Source organism: Rutilus rutilus, assembly GCF_951802725.1.
Source record: "Rutilus rutilus genome assembly, chromosome: 12".
Taxonomy (NCBI): domain Eukaryota; kingdom Metazoa; phylum Chordata; class Actinopteri; order Cypriniformes; family Leuciscidae; genus Rutilus; species Rutilus rutilus.
In genome coordinates this window covers 36,597,126-36,620,510 of record NC_140217.1, presented here as the reverse complement: position 1 = coordinate 36,620,510, position 23,385 = coordinate 36,597,126, and the positions used below count along the sequence as shown (strand labels likewise).

At 36.6% G+C, this 23,385-nt stretch overlaps 1 protein-coding gene across 10 annotated transcripts in view; it reads left to right on the top strand.

Moving 5' to 3' along the window:
• Positions 1–22,131, top strand: part of ptprt (protein tyrosine phosphatase receptor type T) — a 238,621-nt gene extending 216,490 nt beyond the window's left edge. For 5 of the 10 annotated variants that reach the window (XM_084425071.1, XM_084425064.1, XM_084425068.1 and 2 more), the window contains 10 exons: positions 742–858; positions 2,794–2,948; positions 6,702–6,837; positions 9,263–9,412; positions 11,207–11,380; positions 12,818–12,949; positions 13,818–13,943; positions 17,159–17,322; positions 18,363–18,498; positions 20,445–22,131. In XM_084425071.1, coding sequence (XP_084281197.1) covers positions 742–858; positions 2,794–2,948; positions 6,702–6,837; positions 9,263–9,412; positions 11,207–11,380; positions 12,818–12,949; positions 13,818–13,943; positions 17,159–17,322; positions 18,363–18,498; positions 20,445–20,498 — 1,344 coding nt within the window. In that variant the 3' untranslated portion in view covers positions 20,499–22,131. Of the gene's footprint in view, positions 1–741; positions 859–2,793; positions 2,949–6,701; positions 6,838–9,262; positions 9,413–11,206; positions 11,381–12,817; positions 12,959–13,817; positions 13,944–17,158; positions 17,323–18,362; positions 18,499–20,444 lie in introns of all 10 variants that reach the window. The other 5 variants (XM_084425070.1, XM_084425069.1, XM_084425066.1 and 2 more) reach the window with 1 other exon arrangement.
• The last annotated feature ends 1,254 nt before the right edge of the window (positions 22,132–23,385 follow it).

Genomic DNA, 23,385 nt, shown 5'->3' with positions numbered 1-23,385 from the left:
ATATAAATCTGTGAGGTGCATGTTTGCGCAATGTGTTTTAGAAGTAGCATCTAGCAAGAAATCATTGCAAACGTGCAATATGTTTCTGTATCTCAAAGAATAAAGCATAGCAATCGACGTCATGGTTGTGGGTTCCATCCGAACACAAAAAGGTTGCTGCCTTGAATGAATTGACTGTTTTTAAGTACAATCAACTTGGATGTTTAAGTCATTTCAACTTAAATTACATGAAATGACAAAAAAAATTGTTAAAGCAATGTAAAAACATATGTTGTCATAACTTACTGATCATATATATTTTTTACAGTGTAGTTTGTGTGAATGATCTACCAATTATTGTAAATGCAAGCGGAAATCGTATAGAAGGATGTTTCTGTATATACAAGGGGAACTTTAAACGAGTGAGTCAAGCATTTTGGAGGACATCCTAAAATGGAGCACAATTAGGTGCACAAGTCCTTCACAATATCCCCAACGAGAGCCATTTGATGTCACAATGAGTATAATTGAGCGGTGTTCAATGATTGGCTCCAGTGAACTCGGACCACAGGGGTTGTTCATTCAGAGATAACATCCTCTCTGACAGGTGGCCAATTACACCTCTCTGTGTTTTCAAATGTCATCAGGGACTTGTTTCTGCAAATGCCGACTTGACTTAGACCTTGCTGTAAAATAGAGTAATACCGAAACAAATTAAGATGCAGGTGTTGTGTTATAATGTGTACGTATGTGTCCGTAAAGGTGAAATGTGTGCGGTATTGGCCTGACGAGACCGAGGTGTACGGAGACATCAAAGTGACGCTGATCGAAACGGAGCCTCTTGCGGAATATGTGATCAGGACTTTTACTGTTCAGAAGGTAAAAACCCATCCTCCATCTGTACTCCATACAAAAGAAATGTCTCTCAATTTGCTCAGAGGTTGCTCTTTCATTGCTCAGGTGTTCTCAGTTTGTTTACAGTAATGCTTCCAAAATGGAATTTTGCTAAATGGAGACTGTTTGATAATATAGTGCCTATATGTAATTTAATATGCAATTTTATAGAAGAGAACAAAAAAGAATATTTAAAAAGAAAATATTAGAATGATATATATATATAACCATTTTTTTATTAAAACTGCCAATGGGATAGGAAAAATCAACTTGATTCAAAATATGAAAACTAATGCATTTTGTTTCGCAAGTACATTCAGAAATAAAACTTTTCAGCACTCTCTGCATGCATCTCCTCATCCAGACTTATGTTCATCCAGACTTATGTTCATCCATACCATATGAACCATCAGCTTGTGTTTAAGCTCATAATGCATCTCTCACTCAATCACTTTTATTGTTATTATTATACAGGAACAGCTTGATGTCAGATCTGCATAAATTGAAGGAAAAAAAAAAACCTAACCACAATGTTTTAACAAACAAACTTTACAAGATCTCAACAAAAGCCAACAGACAATATTTTGCAATGAAAGTAAATCGCAAAGAAAGCTCTTAGGAACGGTAGAGTTTTGTTGTTGAATGTTGTAATCCAAACAGAACAGATGTAGGGAAGCTTTGATAGTGGGTGAAATTAGTGTCTGAGAGTCGTTTTTGAGGGGGAGAACGCGGTATGGAACAGCATGTCATCAGCAACTTTCTTAAATCACTCAATCCATCTGTCTCACGAGGCTGCTGCCTCTCAAACGCTTCCTCAACTTTGAAAGAGAGTTGTTAGGGTACATCCTCCTCTCAGCACATAGTTGTGCTTCATAATGAGTGCGAGCAGAAAATGACAAGAGATGGTTTCTGGATATCAAATGGGGACTTTTGCTTAAATCTCTGATTCTCAGATATTTCTCCAGAGAAAATTTTCTCCCTCGATATTTCTCCTTAAATCTAACGAAAACATGTCTGGGTCACATTGCATGCCAAGTAATAATTAATTAATTTAGAAGTTATTTTATTAAGGATTTATATGTATAGACCTTTTTAAGTGTATTTATACGTATATTATATTTTATAAATTATAATTTGCATTACGTTTTTTTTGCATTGTGTCATTATTTTAATGACAGTTAATGACATTTTTATCATTTTCTCGAAGTGAAATGTTATTTATTTGGGGGGAGGAAAAATAACGCTAACTCTTTCTTATGATCATTCTTGAGTGTCCTTGTGTGTCTAGGTATGCATTTCATCCCCAAGTTGGACTTTAGAGCGTCTTCTCTTTTTTTTTTTCAGCTTTCAGTACTTCTCATCATCTATAGCAGCTCAGTTACGACTCTCCAGACACACACACTAATGCACACAAGCCGCATTTAACGGCTACATGGGTCCTCGCTTGGTGGTATCAGCACCTCCAGGCATGGATTACGCCGCTCTCAAACCCAAATTATAATTAAAAGCTTATCAGAGCATTAAGTGCTAGTAAGGAAGTAATGGGAAAAGGTTTCTACTGTAACACAACACTGTGTGTGGAAAAGCCTCAGCGCTCGCACAGATCGAACCACATGTGTAATGTTGTGCTGTGGTTCAAACACTGACCATGAGGCCCTGACTGACTTTTCAGCGCATTTGCTACACTCATTTTGGGGAACTAAGTTACAGTGTCATATTGACGTCATGATACCTTAATTATGAGAGGGTTCACCAATAAATGTATTTTATTGGCAAAACATACTACATGGTGTTGATTTTTATTGACATGCACTTATTGGGTGTCGTAATCCTACCCATCTTCTACCATAATCACATACCTGTTACCTTCAGTTGATGACACCTGTAGATATTAAGCTCACCACATGCTCTTGTTTGCAGAAGGGTCACCACGAGATCCGGGAAATCCGGCAGTTCCATTTCACCAGCTGGCCCGATCACGGCGTTCCCTGCTACGCCACAGGCCTGCTGGGCTTCATCCGCCAGGTCAAGTTCCTCAATCCTCCAGACGCAGGGCCCATCGCTGTGCACTGCAGGTGTGTTCTTATCCTGATTTTTATTTTTTATTTATTTTTTGTCCCTTTGTCACTTTTCTTACATACATTTACTGTAAGTTCAAAGTATGGTGTAAAGTTGGGCTAACAGTGTGACTATGAATGTACAACGAGAAATCCATTGATTATTTAAATTAGACATACTCTCTGAGGCCTTTCAGTGGCTGCTACAAATATCCAGTTATAATTTTAAATGATTTAGGTTTGTTTAGGCTGATCTTCAAGGTGATGTCATAAACAGTAATTTTTATTATGCATTTCATATATATATATTAAATTTGCACAAAAAAAATTGAATTAAACTTGCTGATTAAGGCTATGCAGTTGCTAGGGTAAAACTATTAAAAAACATTTTAATTATTAGAAATAAATGTAACACTTTATTTTACAGTGTCATTATTCCACGGTACTTGTAGTTACTGTAGTAATAACTATAAATTATGCATAGTTACATGCGACTAACCCTAAACCAAAACCTATTCCTAACCCTATAGTAAGTGTAGATAATTACTATTACTCAGTACTTAATGTATAATTATACTGTAACACAGACACCTAAAAATAGAGTGTAACCGAAATCAAATGTCTTGTTTAAGTGTAAATTTAAGTACTAAAATTAGTAAATCTCAAAAAATTTAAAATGAATTAAAGCAAGAAAGAAATATAAATGAAAACGAACTAATAAAAATGAAAAAGCACATTTCCTAAAACTTAAACTTAAATGAAAATATTAAAAACAAAAGTAATTCAAAATATTATATAATATAATAAGTATTGTAATAGTATATAAATTATATAAAAATAACATTGCCCACCCACAAGTGTTTTAATTTTCTGGTAGATGATATTTTATTTGTGTTAAGCTTCCATGATGTTAAATAGCGCCTGACAAACATTGCCCTTCAGAAGCTCTTCTCCATCGTTTACTGATAAACGAGAGTATGAGTACAGGATTGTTGTGTTTGTGTTGGACACAGATACTGCTGCTATTTTATTCCCATGAGTATTTAGTAAAAGATCAGAACAAAGTGGAACTGTTTTAATGTGAAATTAGGTAAATTAATTGACTTCATTAACTGTATTTAATGAAACACATTTATTTTATCTCAAATGTTTGGCAGTCCAGAAGAACTGTCCTATTGATCCTATTCACATCTGGTTAAGTCCTGATAACTCAAATCATACATTCTTCCCTTAATATTATTCCTATTATTCCTTCATCCCTTAAAGTAGCAGCTATAACTCCCAAACTTAAGAAACCTGGTGCGGATATCATAATTACCCAGAACCTGTTCGACCCATTTCGAATTTACGTTTTCTTTCTAAATGATTGGTAAAAATTGTTGCTCAACAGGTACATGCTCATCTGACAGAATAACTTGTTTGATACAGCTTTTTTGTATTCATTTCTTTTTATTGTTCATGTATCTTATTATTTGTATTATTTGAGTGTCTTGAAAGGCGCCCATAAATAAAATAAATTATTTATTATAACTAATTTTACACGTAACAGGAAAAGAACCCAGGGAGTTACAAGAGAAACGATGATTTTCACACATATTCATATTCATTTCAGACACATTCACAAATGTTGGACGTTTCGGCACATGGATAGACACTCACCCATTAATCTGTCCGCATCATGGATGCATGGATAGATAGAAACGCACTCACAATTGTGGGGAGTAATTGGGAGCCGTTTGGGAAGAAGGTTTGGGAATGAAAGGTGACAGCAGGAGACTGTGAAGTGGCAGTGTAAATTTGCAGTCGGCCTTGCAATGCCGGAGACGAAGCAGATGTGACGAAGAAACTTCCAGAACAGATTAGCCCAAGTGTCAAGTGCTCCTGGTGCAGAGATTAAGATTTTGATTCAAGCAAGTTTTTCAGAACGTTACAAACTGTCTTTACTTCTGAGGAACACTAAAGGACTTATAGCAGAATGTCTTGGCTGCTCACAACAGGTTTGATGTCAATAATGAGGTATTTTGAGAACCAATAATGTTGCTCACTGTATTAAACCTGACCCAACAAACTGATGTGCCATATTTAAAATGTAAGATTTACAGAGGGGAAGATTACCAGTGAATAATGTTACATCTTGGACTGTAACAAGAACCTATCATATGACTTCTAAAGACTTATGAGTGATATGGACTACTGTTATGGTGCTTTAATGAAGCTCTATTGTCATTTTTGCTGCTTGATAGTGTCTGTCATTTACTTAAACGTATGTGAAAGAGCAGCCAAGACATTCTACTAAACATCTCCTTTTGTGTTCCACTGAAGAAAGAAAGTCTTACCGATTTAAAACATGAGGCTGAGTAAATGACAGAACATTTTAGGTATTATTCCTTAAAAAGGAACACAAGCAAAACAAAAAAAATAATAATTTTGGGCACATTGAACTAATGAACACTTTGTATCTTATGGCAATTCGGGGATGATAATAATAATAGTGAATGAGTGACTGAAGATGTGAGGTGTAAAGGACATCCTCCCTGTCTCTTTCCCTCTCCGTCCCTTGCTTTCTTTCTGTCAGTTGTTTACCACTCGCACCATTAATCACTGTGAGTGACGGCCAATCTGTGGCACCGTGGAGCTGCTCTGTATTTCTGTGTGTGTGTGTGTGTGAGAGCCGTTTTGGAGTGACTGATAGCACATCTTCTGTCCAAATGCTCTCTCTCACACACACGCATCTTGGTCTGCCAGAACCTTGTTTTCGTAACACCTAACATTTGGATCCTAGCAGAAATCTCCGCCTTATGAATGTGTTGTGTGTGTGGGTCAGGTTTTATCCATGTTGTGAGGACCGAATGTCCCCAGAAGCATAGTAAAATCTTAAATTGCGTAGATTGTGGAGACCAGCAGTTCCTGCGAGAAGAATGCTTTAAATACACATGCCTTTATAAAAAAAAAAAAAAGCAAAATAATTTTCTGTAGGTTAGGTATAACATTATAATGTCTTTGTGTCACTTTTAATCAATTTAATGCATCCTTGCTGAATAAAAGTATTATTTTCTATGAAAAATACCCATACTTTTGAACAGTTTTGTGTGTGTATAGTGTGTATACACTTCCGGTTAAAAGTTTGGAAACATTAAGGTGTTTTAATGTTTTTGAAAGTAGTCTCTTAATCTCACCAAAGCTGCATTTATTTAATTAAAAATACAGTAAAAAATAGTAATACTGTGAAATATTATTACAATTTAAATGAACTGGTTTTTGTTGTGATATATTTTAAAATGTAATATATTCCAGTGATCAAAGCTGAATTTGCAGCAGTCTTCAGTGTCACATGATCCTTCAGAAATCATTCTAATATGCTGATTTGCTGCCCAATAAACATTTCTTATTATTATTAATGTTAAACACAGTTGTGCTGCTCAATATTTTTGTGGAAATGTTCATTGATAGAAAATAAAACCATAGTATTCAATGGAAAGTCTCCACCATGACATCAAACCAAATGCATTTTTGCTTTTCAGCTATAATAAAAACGAATGAATTATTAAATTAATGAATGAGTTATTTATTAATATTGTCTTAATATAAATTAATATAATATGTAGTTTATACAATTTAATATACATTTATTAAGTTGTCTTTTCATTTAATATTTTAAAATGAGAATTTAGATCTGTCCTCTCCATCACAGTGTAGTCTTCCATCAGAAATGGAGCTGGTGGAAGGTTATCATGCAGTTAGAAGAATCTCATCCTTCTGTAATTTCCGCAGTGCTGGTGCTGGAAGAACAGGCTGTTTCATTGCAGTGGACATTATGTTGGACATGGCAGAGAGTGAGGGTGTAGTGGACATCTTCAACTGCATCAGAGAGCTGCGCTCACAGAGAGTCAACATGGTCCAGACTGAGGTGAGCAGCCCTACAGCCCTGAACAACACTGTTTCACCGTGTATCTTACATGACCCTGTACAACTTCACCGCAGAGTTTGTCGTTCAGGCAAGCAGATTGTGCTTAGATACTCACTCATTGAATTATTTAATCATTTGCTAAATTAATAATTCGTTCACTTTCTTAATTATTCACTCACTAAACTCAGTCTCACTAATGCAGTCGTTTACTATCCAGTGTCACTATTGTACTTTTCAGTCGCCAGTGTTGGGGAAAGTTACTTTTAAAAGTAATGCGTTACAATATTGTGTTACTCCCAAATAAAGTAACTAATTACATTACTTGGTTACTTTTTTAAAAAGTCAGCAGCAAACACATTGGATAATAAAGTGATTAAATACATATGTAAGTTAACATATTTAATTATTGCAGATTTGTGTAATATTCTCAGTTTGCATTTCACTGTTTTTATTAAGTTTGAGTGAGATGAGCGAATGCCTGCTCACATTTAGTCCAGAAATACAATAATCCTCATGTTCACACAGCTCACACAACGCCTCTGCACTTACTCCTGATTTCTCTCAACATGAGGACAGGAGAGCTGCCAGTCAATAAATGGGAAAACAAAGAAACTTGTCGTACTTCTTTAAAAAAAAAATGTGTTACTTTCAACACTCAGTTGCAACCTCACTCGCTTACTCGCATAGCCTTTTATGAAGATGATATTGAAGCCATCTGTTTTTTCAACTTAAAACTTAGATAACCTTTCTTTTCCCTACATTAATCCACACACTATAACATCAAAACAGCCTGAACATGAAATTGCCCAGACCATGACAGGCAGAATTTACTGAATATTGGAATTTAAATGCATGCCCCCTAGTGGTGGATGAAAATTAGTATTGCACTGTTTTAAAATGCAACAAAGCAATAATTATACACTGTAAGTATAAATTAATACATTTATTTATTTATTAATTTACTCTTCATATTTTGACTCTAGTGTTAACTGTTTAAAAACTCTTTAAGCCTCATTTGACATGAAAAACCTTCTTGCACTAATTATTATTTAGTATAATTATTATTAGCCTATGTATAATACTAAATGACTTTTATTGTAAATAATATAACATTTTGGATACATTTGATTACTTTTATAAATGTACTATTATTATAAATCATTTATAATAATAAATTGCTAAATCACATACTACATCAAATCAACGTGCTGTTTTATTCGCTCTATTCAGATATTCCAGGTTTTTGCTGTGAGGACAGCATGCTTTTAAAGGGCTAACACTAAACACAGTGGCGGTGATAATGGCTTCTGGGAGGCACTTTGTGTCAGCCTGCAGCTCCATTCAAAGATAATCCTCCACAGACACAACACACAGCAATTAATCTTTTAAAAGGCTTTTTCCTCGTCTTTTGTCCTCAGACCTCTGCAGAAGTGCTCACCAGGTTATGGAGTAATAGGTACGAGAGGTCAGCTCAGCTTGACTGTAGCTTAGCGTGGATCAAAGGCCTACATTAGCATTCAAACCTTTAAGCCGGAGGCATTGTTGAGCTAAAATATGGATAATTCGGGCCAATATGTGGGGCTGGGGTTTAGGAAGGAGTTTAATATTAGCCCCCTTGATCTCATTTTTAAGGCAGCGGTTGAAGCAGTTTCGAGGGATGCTGCTGTCGCCACAGGACTTTAGCATCAGAGGTTGCAACGCTTAAATCAATATAAAACGTCCCTGAGGCAGGAGTCCCCTTCAGCGAACTGCGGTTCTTGCATCAATGTTCATGCACTGCTCCATACGAACGTTTGTGAGGGGTATCGACTCCATATTTCCCTGATGATTTGCCATGATGCTGTGCGGCATTCACTCTCAGCTCGAATTTGGGCTTCTGAAACGTATGTGTTTGGATGTTCATGAATTATGTACACTGGCTGGTTTGAAGATGTAAAAGTTTAAATCAAACCCTTAATTATTTTAGAGCTGTGATTATTGTTTTTATCATTAAAAAAGGGAGGTTGTCTCATATGACCTACGATCATTTAGAATCAGTGAGATAATTAAAAGTGCTTTCAAAATGGTTGACTTGTAAATCTAGATATTGCATTACTTTTAAATCTTAAACTGATTCAATAATATTCAAATATATTTGTAGCGCACACACATACTGTTATGTATATATAAACAGTAATATTGTGAAACATTATTACAATTTAAAACAGCTCACAGCAGAGAAAGAACAAGGCAAACTAGAAAATGTTGGACACCAAGCACAAAACATGATTCATAAAACATAGTGCTTCCATATATGTATCATACACACTAACACACACACACACCGTGGTGCTGAATTTCATAAGCACCGTGATATTAGCATCTCTTACCAAGGCTGTACCACAGTGTTTTTTGTAAGTGTTGATCTCTCTCTCTCTCTCTGCAGGAGCAGTATGTGTTTGTGCATGATGCCATTCTGGAAGCGTGTTTGTGTGGGAACACGGCTATCCCAGTGTGTGAATTCAGAGCCATCTACTACAACATCAGCAGACTGGACCCTCAGACCAACTCCAGCCAGATCAAAGATGAGTTTCAGGTGAGAAATCCACACAAATGGACCACGATAAAACATTTCCACCAAAATAGCATTGTTGTTTTATTTAGTTTTTTTGTAGATACCTTCTTAGATGTGAAAATACTGAAGATACAACAAAATGCTGATCATTTGTTATTTGCCACCACACACACACAAAAAAAAAAACATTTCAACATTATGAAAAAAATCTGAAATCGATTCTTACACCAGGAGATCTCTTTTGAATGTATTATTTTACAAAAAAAAACTGTGTTCTGATTTTACAAGAATTGCATCACTGTGTCTAAATTACAACTCTTATTTCTCACGGGTTGCTCTTTTGTATGAGACAATTGTAGACATACAGTAAAAGTACAGACCTAAAACATTATTGTGAATAGCGTAGCTCAGATCATTTGATCTTATTAGAATTTGACCAGAAGTAACAGGAGTTCATATTGAGATCTCTCACCTTTGAGCAGTTGTAGCTATGAACAGTCTGTAGCTATGTTTTTATCCAAAGTTGAGAATTTAACTTATGCACAAAATTGGAATACCTCATGAAACCTTTGGCGCAGGCATTTGAGAATAACCAAACCAACATTTGAGATGCCGTGCAATGAAATTGGTCTGCTAATTAGTCCAGCTATCTAATCACATCCTCTGTTGATACAAAGTCAGTTTTTTGTTGCGCATCGAGCGATTAATTCAGTAAATGTGTTTCCAATGTAGATCATGCTTACATCTTCTTGTTGGATAAAAAAATTATCCACCCCAATAATTATTTTTATGCACACTTTTTTAATTTTTGCACATCTTGGCTTTCCAGCCAGCAATTTGTATGCAATATCTTAAAATGGAAACCTAGCTTGTGGGATTGTTTGAAATCTCCTCTGAAAGAACATCCAATTTCTCAGAATATTGTCCTGCATTTGTTCTCTATTCAATCCCATTACAATCTAGGAGGAACAATTGAGACACTGAAGATATCTCATTTGTGATTTATCTTAAAAAACGGTTGAAACATACGTGTTTTTAAAGATTCATGCTTCGTGTTCCTTCGGCTCTTAAACTATAATCAGCGAGCAGCCCACATGGAGGCCTAATTTACGGAATCCTCCAAGGTTTTTTGCTGTCGATTGGCAGTACTGTATTATGACTGAAGCCCTCGCGGCTATTTCTAACAACTTTATCAAGCTCTCTGGTGTGATTTCAGCATGATTTCCCCTAAATTCGAAGTGCTTTTAAAAAAGTCAATCGGCAAAGCGTGGTGGTGTCCTTAATGCATTAGATGAGGCAGGTGAGTAAAGACAGTGACTCAGACGCCAGGGGAGAAAGCGCTTTGTACGAGCCATTGGCGATCTGCAAGAGCCCCATAAAGCCCAGAGCTGAGCTGTTTCTTTTCATGGTGCCTTTATGTTTTGTATTCCCTGTGAAATGAGTGAGCTGCTGCCGTCTGAGGGGAAGCAAAGCTTCAGATCTGTGAGGCGTCTCATAAAATATGATGAATATGTTTCGATCTTTCTTTCCTCCCAGATCTTTCGTTCTCTATCTAGCGTTGCATCTTTCTCTCTTGTAAGCCATTTTTCACTGTCTGTCTCTCTCTCTCTCCATCTGCATCTCTTTCAATGTCTCTATGTTCTTCAGTGTGTCTTATACATAAGTAATGACTGACCTTCAGTTTACTAAAATATTTGCATTGGTTGTGGTTGGACCAGCAGTGCGAAATGTACCATTTCTCCCCAAGTGAGCAGCTTTATGTTTGAGAGCAATTTGTTTTTCTGTTTTAAAGGTGTTTCATGTCTTCTTCCTCAGACTCTGAATATAGTGACACCGCGTGTTCGTCCGGAGGACTGCAGCGTTGGTCTGCTCCCGCGTAACCACGATAAGAACCGCAGCATGGACGTCCTCGCTGTAGACCGCTGCCTGCCTTTCCTCATTTCTGTTGACGGCGAGTCCAGCAATTACATCAATGCAGCGCTGATGGACGTAAGTTTCATTGCTTTGTTGTCTTGCATTGAACTTTAAAGGGGTCATATTTTTTCCTACTTATAATGGTATAACAGTCTTTATTTTGGTATTTATGACCATTTCACATCTTTTCTACAACACTGGAAAAAATAGGCCACTTTTCTTCTTTTTTTTTACATTGATTGCAATTAAATCGTTGGCGGCTGCATTTGAACTACATTGAAGCTATAGGTTACTTGTAATTTAAAATAGTTAAACTAGAGTCAAGCTATACTCTTTTTAAAAGGTAGTTAGCTATAAGCTACTAACAAGTAACTAGCAACACTGAAGTTACATAAAAGACGATATATAACTTTCCAATGATGCAATTCATAATGTAATCAGAGCAATAGGTTTTGGGCACAAAAACAATGAGGGTTTTTTTGAGCGAATAAACTCATTTAACATCATCAAACTTGAACTGATACATTTACACTATATACTACTAAAAAGCTACATATTTAAAAGACCTAAAATGCCATGTAGGGCCTTGAATAGTTTAGTCATTTTTGGATTGGTTTATTTAAAGACTAAACAAACAGATTCACTAGAATGAATGACCAAGGACGAAAACTATAACGATGAAGATTGACTTCTGAAAATCGTTCTAAATATAAAAGAATAGCAGACTTCACACAACATCTATAACGGATATCATTGGAATCACTTTCACATTTATTTTTTTCTTGCTGATGAATGACAATAACATTGACAGCCAATCAGAATGCATCCTGAGTTAAAGAGATCAAACCTTTAAAGCTGCAGACGACAAATTTGCAGATCACGCTTATAAACAGAACATTATTATCCGCTGGTGTGGAAGCTAATATATACTTACCTTTATGTATTTATAACGGATATATAATTTTATAGTATTTTAAAGTAAATAACTAAAACACTTTATATTACATCACTTCTCATAGTGCGCTCTGATAAATCCCAGGTAAGCGGAGCAGAACGCCCAGGAGATCACACAGTGACAATCTCACAAACAAGCCAATTTAACAAGTACAAGATTAGATCACATCTCCGTAATCTCCACACATAGATCATAATCACACTCGTACCATAAACCAGCATCTTCACGCAGCATCCAAAAAGGATAATCAAGGCAGAAGACACGCACCACAGATAAAGAACAACAAGATGAAAAAAAGAAGATAAGAAGCAAATGAATTGAACGGCCAACCCGTGGTAGAAGAGTGTGTGTGTTTGTCTCAAAACGGAGCCTCGGCAGTCCATGTCAATGAATCCCCTGGCAAGGTTATCACTCAGTCTCTGTGTTTCCTGTCCCTCTGCAGGTCTCCATTTAGTTATGGTCATTACACATGTTAGGCACGTTGGGATGTGTTGGGTCCAGGCACATCTTCAGTGCTGGAAGGAAGAGTTAACTTGTTCTCTTATTGATTGCTCTAGAGCCACAAACAGCCGGCAGCCTTCATCGTAACACAGCACCCTCTGCCCAACACCGTGGCCGACTTCTGGAGGCTAGTGTTCGACTACAACTGCTCCACCATTGTGATGCTGAATGAAATGGACGCTGCGCAGGTATGTGAGGTACTTGACCCTCGCCTCCATTTGTTATCTATTGCACTTCTTAAGGTGGATGATAGGGTTTGTTTTCCTCATATTGTTAGATAGCTTTTTTTGGATGATTCTCAATCTAATAAGAGGGCTAATCCAAAATTGCAGTCTAAAACAAAAGGTGTTTGTACATACACTATATATACACTACTGTTCAACAGATTTTTTTTTGGGGGGGGATTAATGCTTTTATTCAGAAAGGATGCATTAAAACTGACAGTAAAGACATTTATAACATTACAGAATATTTATGTTTCAAATAAATGCTGTTCTCTTGAACTTCCTATTCATCAAAGAATCCTGAAAAATTGGTTTCTACAAAAATATTAACCATGACAACTGTTTTCAACATTGATAATAATCAAATGTTTATGCATTCAGTGTATATAAAATATATAACTAATATAACTTTTAATATGATAACATAACATATTTGTATTTTTGTTTCCATCACTGTCTGCATTTTAAGAAGTTAAGAATGAGATGATTCAGTTGTTTAGTTTCAATAAATGGTCTGAAGTTCTCTGCTCTTTTCCTTTGAGTTCTGAAAGTTACAGTATATTTTCATAGTATAACAAACTCTTTTATCTCAGAAGATCAAAGGAAGTTTGATTCATCATGATGTGACTCATTTAAGTTTGAGTAAGTGAGGGATCATTGGAACAGATTTCATTGGCACACTGCAATTTGAGTTCAAATTAGTAGACTTTGAAATGATTGAGTTATTTCTATTTCTCCCGCACTCTTTAGATGTCCATTATTGAGTCACGTTGTCTGGATGTGAACTTCTGCTCAGTGTTCTTATTTGCCGTAATTCTTGCCCCCGCTGCAGCTCTGCATGCAGTACTGGCCAGAGAAAGGCTCCTGCTGCTACGGCCCCATTCAGGTTGAATTCATCTCCGCTGACATTGACGAGGACATTATCAATCGCATTTTTAGGATCTGCAACATGGCACGAGTAAGTGGGGTCAGTGCACAGGGAAGGGACTGTTGGATGTTTAATAACTCTGCGTGACTGAGTCAGAAATGTGTTCATTTTTATCCTTGGCTGATCCACAAGCTCCAATCAGGTCTGTCAGAGCGTTGTCAGAGTTGAGTTTTTTTCGGACCACGGTGCAAATTTTATATGTTCACTACAATTCAAAAGTTTGGGGTCTGTAAGATATTACTTGCATGTGTCATTATATTATAATCACATTTTACCAAAATCAAGCTCAAATGGAGTTTCTGACATACATGTTTTGTCCATCATTAGAACGGCGACGTCTGAGGCAGTAAGTGCATTGCATTATGTTTTCATCAACTTACAGGTTATAAAGTTTATTGTAGCTATATGGGAGCTCAGTTTATGTCATTTGGCCAAAATCCCATGTTATTAAAGATTATTATGGCAGTTTGGCTATGATTGGATGACAAATGATAGACTAAGACACTCTTCTCCTCTCCTCAAACACACAAAACATGAGCCTTTATATATAGTGTTTCTTGAGTAAAGAAATGCTGTACTCATTCAAAGAACAAGTTCTTTATTAACCTTTGCATTGCAAACAAGCAGAGACTGTCCAAAATGTGTGAGGCACTTCATTCAAGATCGAGGCTGGGCAGAGTTACGAGTTTTGACTGACAGTTTGAGGATCCAATGGAGTTATGAGGTTTAGTCTCATGCTCCCTTCAATACTTTTCACTCATTAAATATTTGCAAAACCCACAGATGTAAAGGGTGACCAATAGGAATGATGAAAAAAATGGAGAAATATGGAGAAACAAGGTTTGCGCCCGACAGCGACGATATGTGTGTATACATGTATGATATTTACATATTAATTTTGCTTTCTGATCATATGTTGGGGTTTATTTTGTGATAATGACTGACTAAATACTTTTTTACATAACATAACCAATTTCATAAAGAACTTTTCAAACATTTCAGCATCAAAACGAAAGATCAATTTAAAAGTTAGTGTGTATTTTTCCTGCTGCTAAATAGATGCTTGTGAACAAAAGTCACGTTCACCTGAGGAAACCGTAGCAACAGTAAGACGATCAAATTATTCCTGTTAGTGTCATTATCAAAAAATAAAAACTGTTTAAAACTTTCATTTTTTACCTTGAAAGTTTTTACCTTCATTTTTTAGCACTATCAAATTGAACTAGAAAAAAAAATGGTTTTCAAACCAATTTCCTGATGATGAACCTCAACAGATTAGCCATTTTGAACCCCCATGTATGTCCTTATATACATGTGCACTGTATCAAACAATCCTTACTGTGACTCACTAAAATAAAACTGCTTTTTATCACAAAAATCCTACAGCTCAAGAAGAGATAAAAATTCACTTAAGTCCCTTTGATTTGACTCCTAATGCGACAGCAGTTGAGTTAGTGAAGTGAGAAATTACATTAAGCCAAAAAGGGGCCACGACTATATAGTCCTTCTCAATCCACATGATTTCAACACTCAGCACATCTCATGCGTTTTTCAACGTGATTCGTTTTGCTAGCGAAATATGCATGAGCACAAAAATCACATTAATTTGACCACCATCCTGCACCAGCTGATATAAGCCATGGATCGGTTTTGTGTAGCAGATCATAGTTTTTAGGTTTTTTTTCTTCTTCTTTCTTCTTTTCCATGCGAGTTAGCTTCGGCGTTCTGTTGGTGCACATTAGCAGTCATTACTGAAGCTTGACGTGTTCCGAGCGTCAAACGTTACAGAAGACTCATCCCGCCTCCTCCTGCTTTCCTTCTCTTTTCTTCCCCCTCATTCTCTTTAACTGCTGGTGACAGGCGAGGTTTACCGGGTAGCTAATCATTGTCGGCGCAGCATAGCGGCACAAAATAAATAAGTGCCACAGCTTCACAAATTTGCCATGAAATGGCTCCATCGATGGCAAATTGTGTGAAATATGACTCTCATTTAGCTGATCCAGTCTGACTGTAGTATCCAGCTGACGTCTCTGTTTGCTTTTGCTTCTGTTTTGATGTTTTATTTTTTGCTTTTCAGTGTCACTGCAAGAATTAGAGGTACTGTGAGTGTTATATATCCAGACAAAATGCTTACAATCGTTTACCAGCTTGCAGTTGCTTATTGTTCCCAGGCTGCTATTTCAAAGCTAGTTCTCAGTTATTTTTAATTTAAGTATCAACTTTGTTTCAGATGTTTCTTCTAAAATACGTAGAGATAAAAATATAGTTGACATCCAGTAAGAGTATAGTGCAACATGTACTGTATGTGAATAGCAGCTCAGATCATTTGGTCTAGGAAGATGATTGATGAGAAATGTTTGAGTTCATATTGAGTTCTCTAAAGGATTGCTGGTTATCTTGGCAGTTTGAGACCATATTGTGATCTTTTCTGAAATCTGAGATCTTTTTTTAGAAGAACAATCTTAGTAGTTGCAGTAGACTTAAGCAAAAGTCTCAATTTGATCTCCATTTAAAGAGAACCTATTGTGTTTTTACATTTATATTTAGTGTGTGATGTTGCTGTTTGAGCATGAAAAGGGTCTGCAAAATGTCACTCCAAAAGGGAGTTACAGTATTCTCTATATCAGTGCGCAGTGTTTCTGAACTCCGTGAAATGCCTCGATTGTAGTCCTGAGTTTTCTTCCGGGAACGTACGTCACAATATCACTCATTTACATAATTCCCACCCAAGTCAAATGCAAGGAAAAAAAGTGGGCGGAGCCTTTTTGAGTTGAGTTAGTAGTGTGTTGAAACTGATATGGTAAGGGGCGTGACATTTCCCAAACACACTCAAAGTAGTCGACCAATCACAACACACTGCTCCAGCTGACCAATCAGAGTACACTGTGCTTTTCAGAAGGGGCTTCATATTGACAGGAACTAAACAGAGTGTTACTGACAGACTGGGAAGAGAGGAGCCGCAACAATGTAAAATGTCACACACAAACAAAAATTTTTACATTCAAGCTAGTAGATTCCAAAAACTAAATCAAGACTTTCTAAAAGGTCATAATAAGGCCTCTTTGGAGAGACAACTAAAATGTTAAAGTCAACTTGAAAATGCATTTAAGCCTCTTACTTTAACCCTAAAAACTATCCATCAATTGATTTGATCATGAAGTGAAAGCCTCTACTCAGTGAAACATGAGTTGACAGTAATGGCTTCTGGATAAATGTTCTCAAAATATCTCCTGTTCTGCTTCCAGCCTCAAGACGGCTACCGGCTGGTCCAGCATTTCCAGTTCATTGGTTGGCCAGCGTACAGAGACACACCATTGTCCAAACGCTCCATCCTGCAGCTGGTCAGACGACTGGCCAAGTGGCAGGAGCAGTATGACGGAGGCGATGGACGCACGGTGGTCCACTGCCTGTGAGTGTGACCTCCACAACACAACGCTATTATGCACAAACCCATAAACACAGAAACGTATGAATGAGTTAGTCTTGGTTGGTGAAACCCTGGGAGGAGCAGATTTGACTAATAAAACAGAGAAAAACACATGTTGTATGGTATGTGCTGTATAAACCTGAAATGTAATGCCTTTCTGATCATATCTTAATTGTACAATTTTTGTACTTAATGCCAGACTTATTTCTTTATAGTTTTTGACAGACACTGTTAATGTAGCTCAAATGAGTTCAATAAAGCACATTTAGACCATTCAAGATGTGCATTTCATAGCTTTTCATCCAAGTCTGCGTGCACCTTAAACCAGTCGATACAGAATCGTAGATTAAAACTGCAGCTTTAAAAGGACTAAAGGATGAAACCGCACAGCCTTTGAGCCAAGGACAATCTTATCACCGTCACAAATTAAAGACAGAGCGATACAAAAGATCTGACAACTTCATTACTTTCCCATCACTGTCAAAAAAGTTCAGCTGTTGAATGCAGAGCAGTTTCCCTGAGAGAAATTATTTAAAGATGTCACAGTAATGCTGACATTCTGCAAACCGCACGATTCATTTTGAAGATGATTGTCTCACATTATTGTACTGATACTAATCGTGTAAAACTGACCCGTGGTCAGTGATATTTATTTGATTTAACATTATTTCTGCAATGTCCTCTGTTTAAGCAGACATCCAGACTCAAATACCAACCCTCAGTCTTGCTTTAGTAATCTCAGTTCTGGTAAAGACTGTTCTTCTAAACCTTGCATAATACAACATCAATGGTTGGAGGTTGTAGGGAATCATCCTACGAATGGATGCACATTACACTGGGATACGAGAAACTATATTAACGTGAAAATAAAACGACACACTTCAGCTTTAAGGTTCTTAAACGATCTTCAGAAACGTAGCATAAGTCAAGCTGTGATTTTATGGGATATTAACTCTGCTTATCTGTGACATTACGGGACGTGTGATTTGTTTCTCATGGCTTATTGTTGTTGATCTCTTCAGGACTGGTGGAGGACGCAGCGGGACGTTTTGTGCCATCTGTAGCATCTGTGAGATGATCCAGCAGCAGAACATCGTGGACGTGTTCCACACAGTAAAGACACTGAGGAACAACAAAGCCAACATGGTGGAGACAATGGTGAGCTACACTTGTCTGTCACAACAGTATATCTGCTATAAACTAGTGTGTTTTAGTTTTATTGTGTATAATTAATGTGTGTATTTATATTTAGTATGTGGCTGGACATAATAAATGGACTTTTGGGGGGAAAAAGCCAATAGGCTTGTTACGTTCCAGGCATTAACATGAGTTGCTTCTTTGTTAGTCATTTGTAATAGTTAGCTTCTTCTACACTAGTTCTGATCACAACTAGGGAAGGTTTTATTTTTTTATTTGCTATTTTCTTGTCTGCTGATCTTCATCGCTCTGAGACAGAAAAAGAGAGTAATCATTGGTTCACCTCAAACCCGAGACAGACAGCTGCACTTTCTGCAGTTCTAAAAAAAAAACCCCATCTTGTATCCAATTGAAGGCCATTTCAGGCATATTTAGACATCTGTCCTGTACTTTTTTCACTGATTGCTCTCGAAACATCTCGCTCAGTTGGAGAAAACTGAACGATTCCACAGCTGTGCATCTGATATGATCCTTGACGAAAATATTTCCCAGACGTCTTGGCCACGGACTGCTGGATGAACGTCTAATGCATATGGCACACTTAACCGGAAACACTTCAGGAGTTTCGAAGTCGTCATTTGATTGGTTGAATTCTACAGGATTTCCAGGAGATGTGTGTGTGTTGCATGATTTTTTTTATGCACCATTCTATATGCATACAAGTCGCTGGAGGAAACATATAAAATCCTATAGGTGAGCTGTTGGAGAAAAATAAAATAACGGAAAAAAAATATCAATCGTACAAACTTTGACTGTGAACATAAGGTAGCCACAAGTATTATGTGATTAAATCTTAATATATTATAAACTATTATGCAAGTAATTCTCAAAATAATTAATATATCATACACTACAGTTAGGCGCAATCTGCTGTGACGTCACAATCAAACTGAATTGTGGGATTTAGAGCTGCTTGAAGTGTAAATTGATGAGGGCTTATTCACATAAACTTCCCTCGCCCACTTGACAGAGTGGAACTCACTTCAAAATGGAGGCTACGAAGTGCTTAGGGAAGTTGGCGAGTGTATGTCTAAAAGTGAAGTGGAACGCACCCAATGAGTGCTTATCAGGATCAACTAAACACTGGATTTTCAAAAGTGTGAAGACTCTTTAAAATACGTCCAAGAGTTTTACACACCGGTCTAATATTGTAGGGACAAACGTTACATTTTCACTCCCCTAAACATGATCCGTAACAAAACGAACTGTGATTGGTTTCTTTACATGTCAGTCAAACGGCCTCTGGGCGATCCTGGGCCAATGAAAGGTCTGGCCGTGCGAGACTAGGTTACCCTTGGCCATGGAAAACATGAGATTTCCGGGCCTGGAAAAGAAATTAATCTTTTATCTGAATAAATTCACGGAAATATCTTTTGTGATTTTTATGTTATTTATACTCTCTTAAAAAAAAATATGTTAGCAGCTATAATTTCCTATTTGTGAGTGCAACCTCTTAAAAAAAAACAGAAAAAATTTACTTTTTTTTATTTATTTTTTTATTATTGTTTTTAATATTTTTTTAGCTAATTTATTTAGAATTTTAACTAATTCATTTATTCTAAGGGAGTTTGTTCCTGGTTGGTTGGGGAGGTATTGAAAATGTAAAAAGTAGTGTCTCTATATAAATAATTGCATTCGTGCTTGCAAAAATAATAAAAAATAATAATAATAAAAAATAATAATCTAGCCATTGGCTAGAGTGACATTCTTATTACAGTGTGAAAATGTATCAACTAGCTATGGCTGCTGACCCTGTTTCTCCATTATAAGCAGATGTTTTTCCTCTAATAAACGTGAGCGTATATTGATCATACTGCATTATTAATGCAGGGGTTAAAGGGACAATGTCCTTTTCTCTGCCTTTGAACTGCTAATGACATGTTGCAATCGCTTCTGTTTTTGTTTAGGAGCAGTACAAATTCTGTTACGAGGTGGCTCTGGAAAGCTTGAACGCCTTCTGAACGTACGAAAGGTGAAGAAGAGGGAAAAACAAGCAAAGCAATCTTCTCTTCTCCTCCAGAATGACATCTCATCTCATCACAAACTCATCGTTCAGGCTTTCCTCTGAGCTTCTGTGATGAGAACAGGGAACTAAAGTTCAACCCTTCACTGTAAAATACTGTATAAATAAAACAAAACATAATTTGCCATTTCTTTCTTCTTCTGTCAATGTCCAGCATCAGAGCGTGTATCCTGGACCGTGAAGTGATCTTGTACAGTTATTTTCCTTTTTAGCTATACGCCTTGAATGTTACCCATCAATGTAAAGAACAACGGTGAAAAAAAAAGCTTCTTTCTACATGCCAGCTGGGATCAACCAAATAGACTTTCCCTGAGCTCTGTACAGATTTAAAGAAAATTCGGAAAAAAATTCAGAACAAAGCTTCAGCGCATTTGCAGAGAAGTGTGAGGATGGATATTTTTGTTATTCTGATGATTTTTGTGGTTCCTCCCTTCGGTGCGTTTTCACTCTGCCTGCTTTCTCATACACGTATGCCGCTCGCCTACAGACCAGCATAAAGGTGTTCGAAAGTTGGAGGTTTTGGGTAATATTTGTTCTATTGCTGTTTCTGTCTTTTCTTTTAGTGTTTGTTCTTTCTAGAAATAGATGTTACCGTTTTGGTTTCTAGTAGGCAGTGAATGGTAAAGATTAAAAATGTATCTGAAGTATTTTCTGTTTGTCATTTGCACTTTATATGTCTGTTACCTCCAGGGGTGAATCTCACAAATAATGATATACTACTGTATAATAAGAAATTATATTTAGCATCAAGAAAATAGAGGCTATTTTAAGACCATTCATTGTTAATTGTCTACTGTAAGGCAAAAAAAAAAAAAAACATTGTCAAAAAAAGAAATAAAATAATTGCTTTATGAAAAAAAACAGAATTTAACTGAAATCATGTACTTTTTTTTTTTTTTTTTTTTATGTCCTGGAACTTTTTTTGTGAGATTTACCCCCAAAGTATATTTGTATCTACAGTATTTGTAAATCCTGTTGCATCGTTTGATTTGAAGTGCCATACTCTCACGTTAAACTGAAGGACTGCCACCAAACCATAGACAAGATGCATATCAGGAACATTGTGTCGCTACATTTTGACTAATAAACAGCTGGCAACTGAATACAACATTTTCTAAACCAGAATTTGGTTGAGAGGCTTTTCAAACTCCTCAAGCTTTCCAAAACATCTACATGTTTTCAGTGTGATAAAAAGCAAGTGAACTTAACTGTAAATCCAAGAGTTTTGCACGAAAACTGTGACTTGACTGTGATATTTGTTTCTGAACTGCTGAAACGTATTTTGCAGAAGAATATATGAATGTTTCACTGAAAACAAAGGTTACGGCACTTTTTTTTCTTTCTTTTTTTTGGACTGTGATTTAATTTTTTATCCTTTTGAATTTTAATGAATTCACTGCCTGCTTTTTGTTTGACTTCACTATGTGTATTTTTCATTATTTTCTTCGATGATTATTTATCATTTATTTGTCTAGCAAAGTGGTATGTAGAGCTGGTAATTTCATGACCATGGTGGTTCTGTTGTTTGGAATTGTGACAACATTAATAAAGGGACCAAAATGTTGAACAGCAACTTTTCTTAAGCGCCGATTCTGTTTCTCGTTTACTATCCCACAGTTCCCAGTAATGACATCTGAACATCTGCAACACTTTACAACCCTACAGACACTGAGGAAACAAAACTGGTATGGGGTCATTCTGAGGAAACAGTGCCATCTGTGTCTGAAAATTTCATGGTTATTTAATTTTTTCGTTAAATCGTTTAATTTAAAATAGGTGGGAGGCAGTATCCCATAATGCAAGGCACTCGACTTGACCTTTTATTTCCAATGCGTTGCATGAAACGGATGCCATATCAAACAAAACAAAATTACATGTAGGGTCCATTTACACGAGAATGATGTACTAAAAACAGAAAACCTTTTCTTGTGTGTTTTTCTTGTACAGACGACAGCGTTGTCAAAACGATCCCCATTCTCATGGATCTGTGAAACCCACAAAAAACACTGCATTCTGCTGCCAGGCCAGTAGCTGGCGATGTCACTACGCACCTATAGACTGAACATATAATACGCATGCGCATGACGTCAGTTTTCACAAATTCAAGTTTTTGTTTACACAGAGATGATAACGGTAAAGTTTTTGAAAACGTTTCAAAAAAGTTTGTTTTCAGGACCCCAAAACACCATTCTCGCGTAAATGGACGCCAAAATGCAGAAAAAGTTTTTAGTTGAAAACAGGGTCGTGTAAACAGCCCCTTAGTCATTTGATTAGCCAGCAAAAATCATAAAAGCAACGCATTATGACATCAGGAAATGCAGTGAGGTCACGTGAATACATTAAAACAATACTGTTTAAAACATTAGCAGACTGCATATAATGTACTATTAAAAATCAGAGAAAGAAAATGATTTTGATGGTTGTGATAGACAAAAGGCCGTGCGCTCAGTAGACTGTGTTCATCTCCTCTGCCCTCATGAACTGGACCGACATCAAAGACAATGAGAACTGTGAAGGGTGAAGGTGCTTCTTTAAGTAGTCAAGACCCAGACTGCAGCAGAGACTCGTATAAAGGCAGACGAGTCTTCTGAGATCCACTCCATATACTAGTACAGAAATAACCTTTGATGTCATATAAGCAGAGGATATCTGATAGAAAACAGGAGTTAAAACTACAGAAAGAAGTTGTGCTGTTTTCGATTTAAATTACATCTTACTGAAAAGCTCAGCATCTTACATCTTACTTCCCCAGCAAGAGCAGAGTGGAAAACGGGTTTCAAAGTGCACGTTTTTGTAGACGATACCTCTATTGTCTTTGTGTAAAC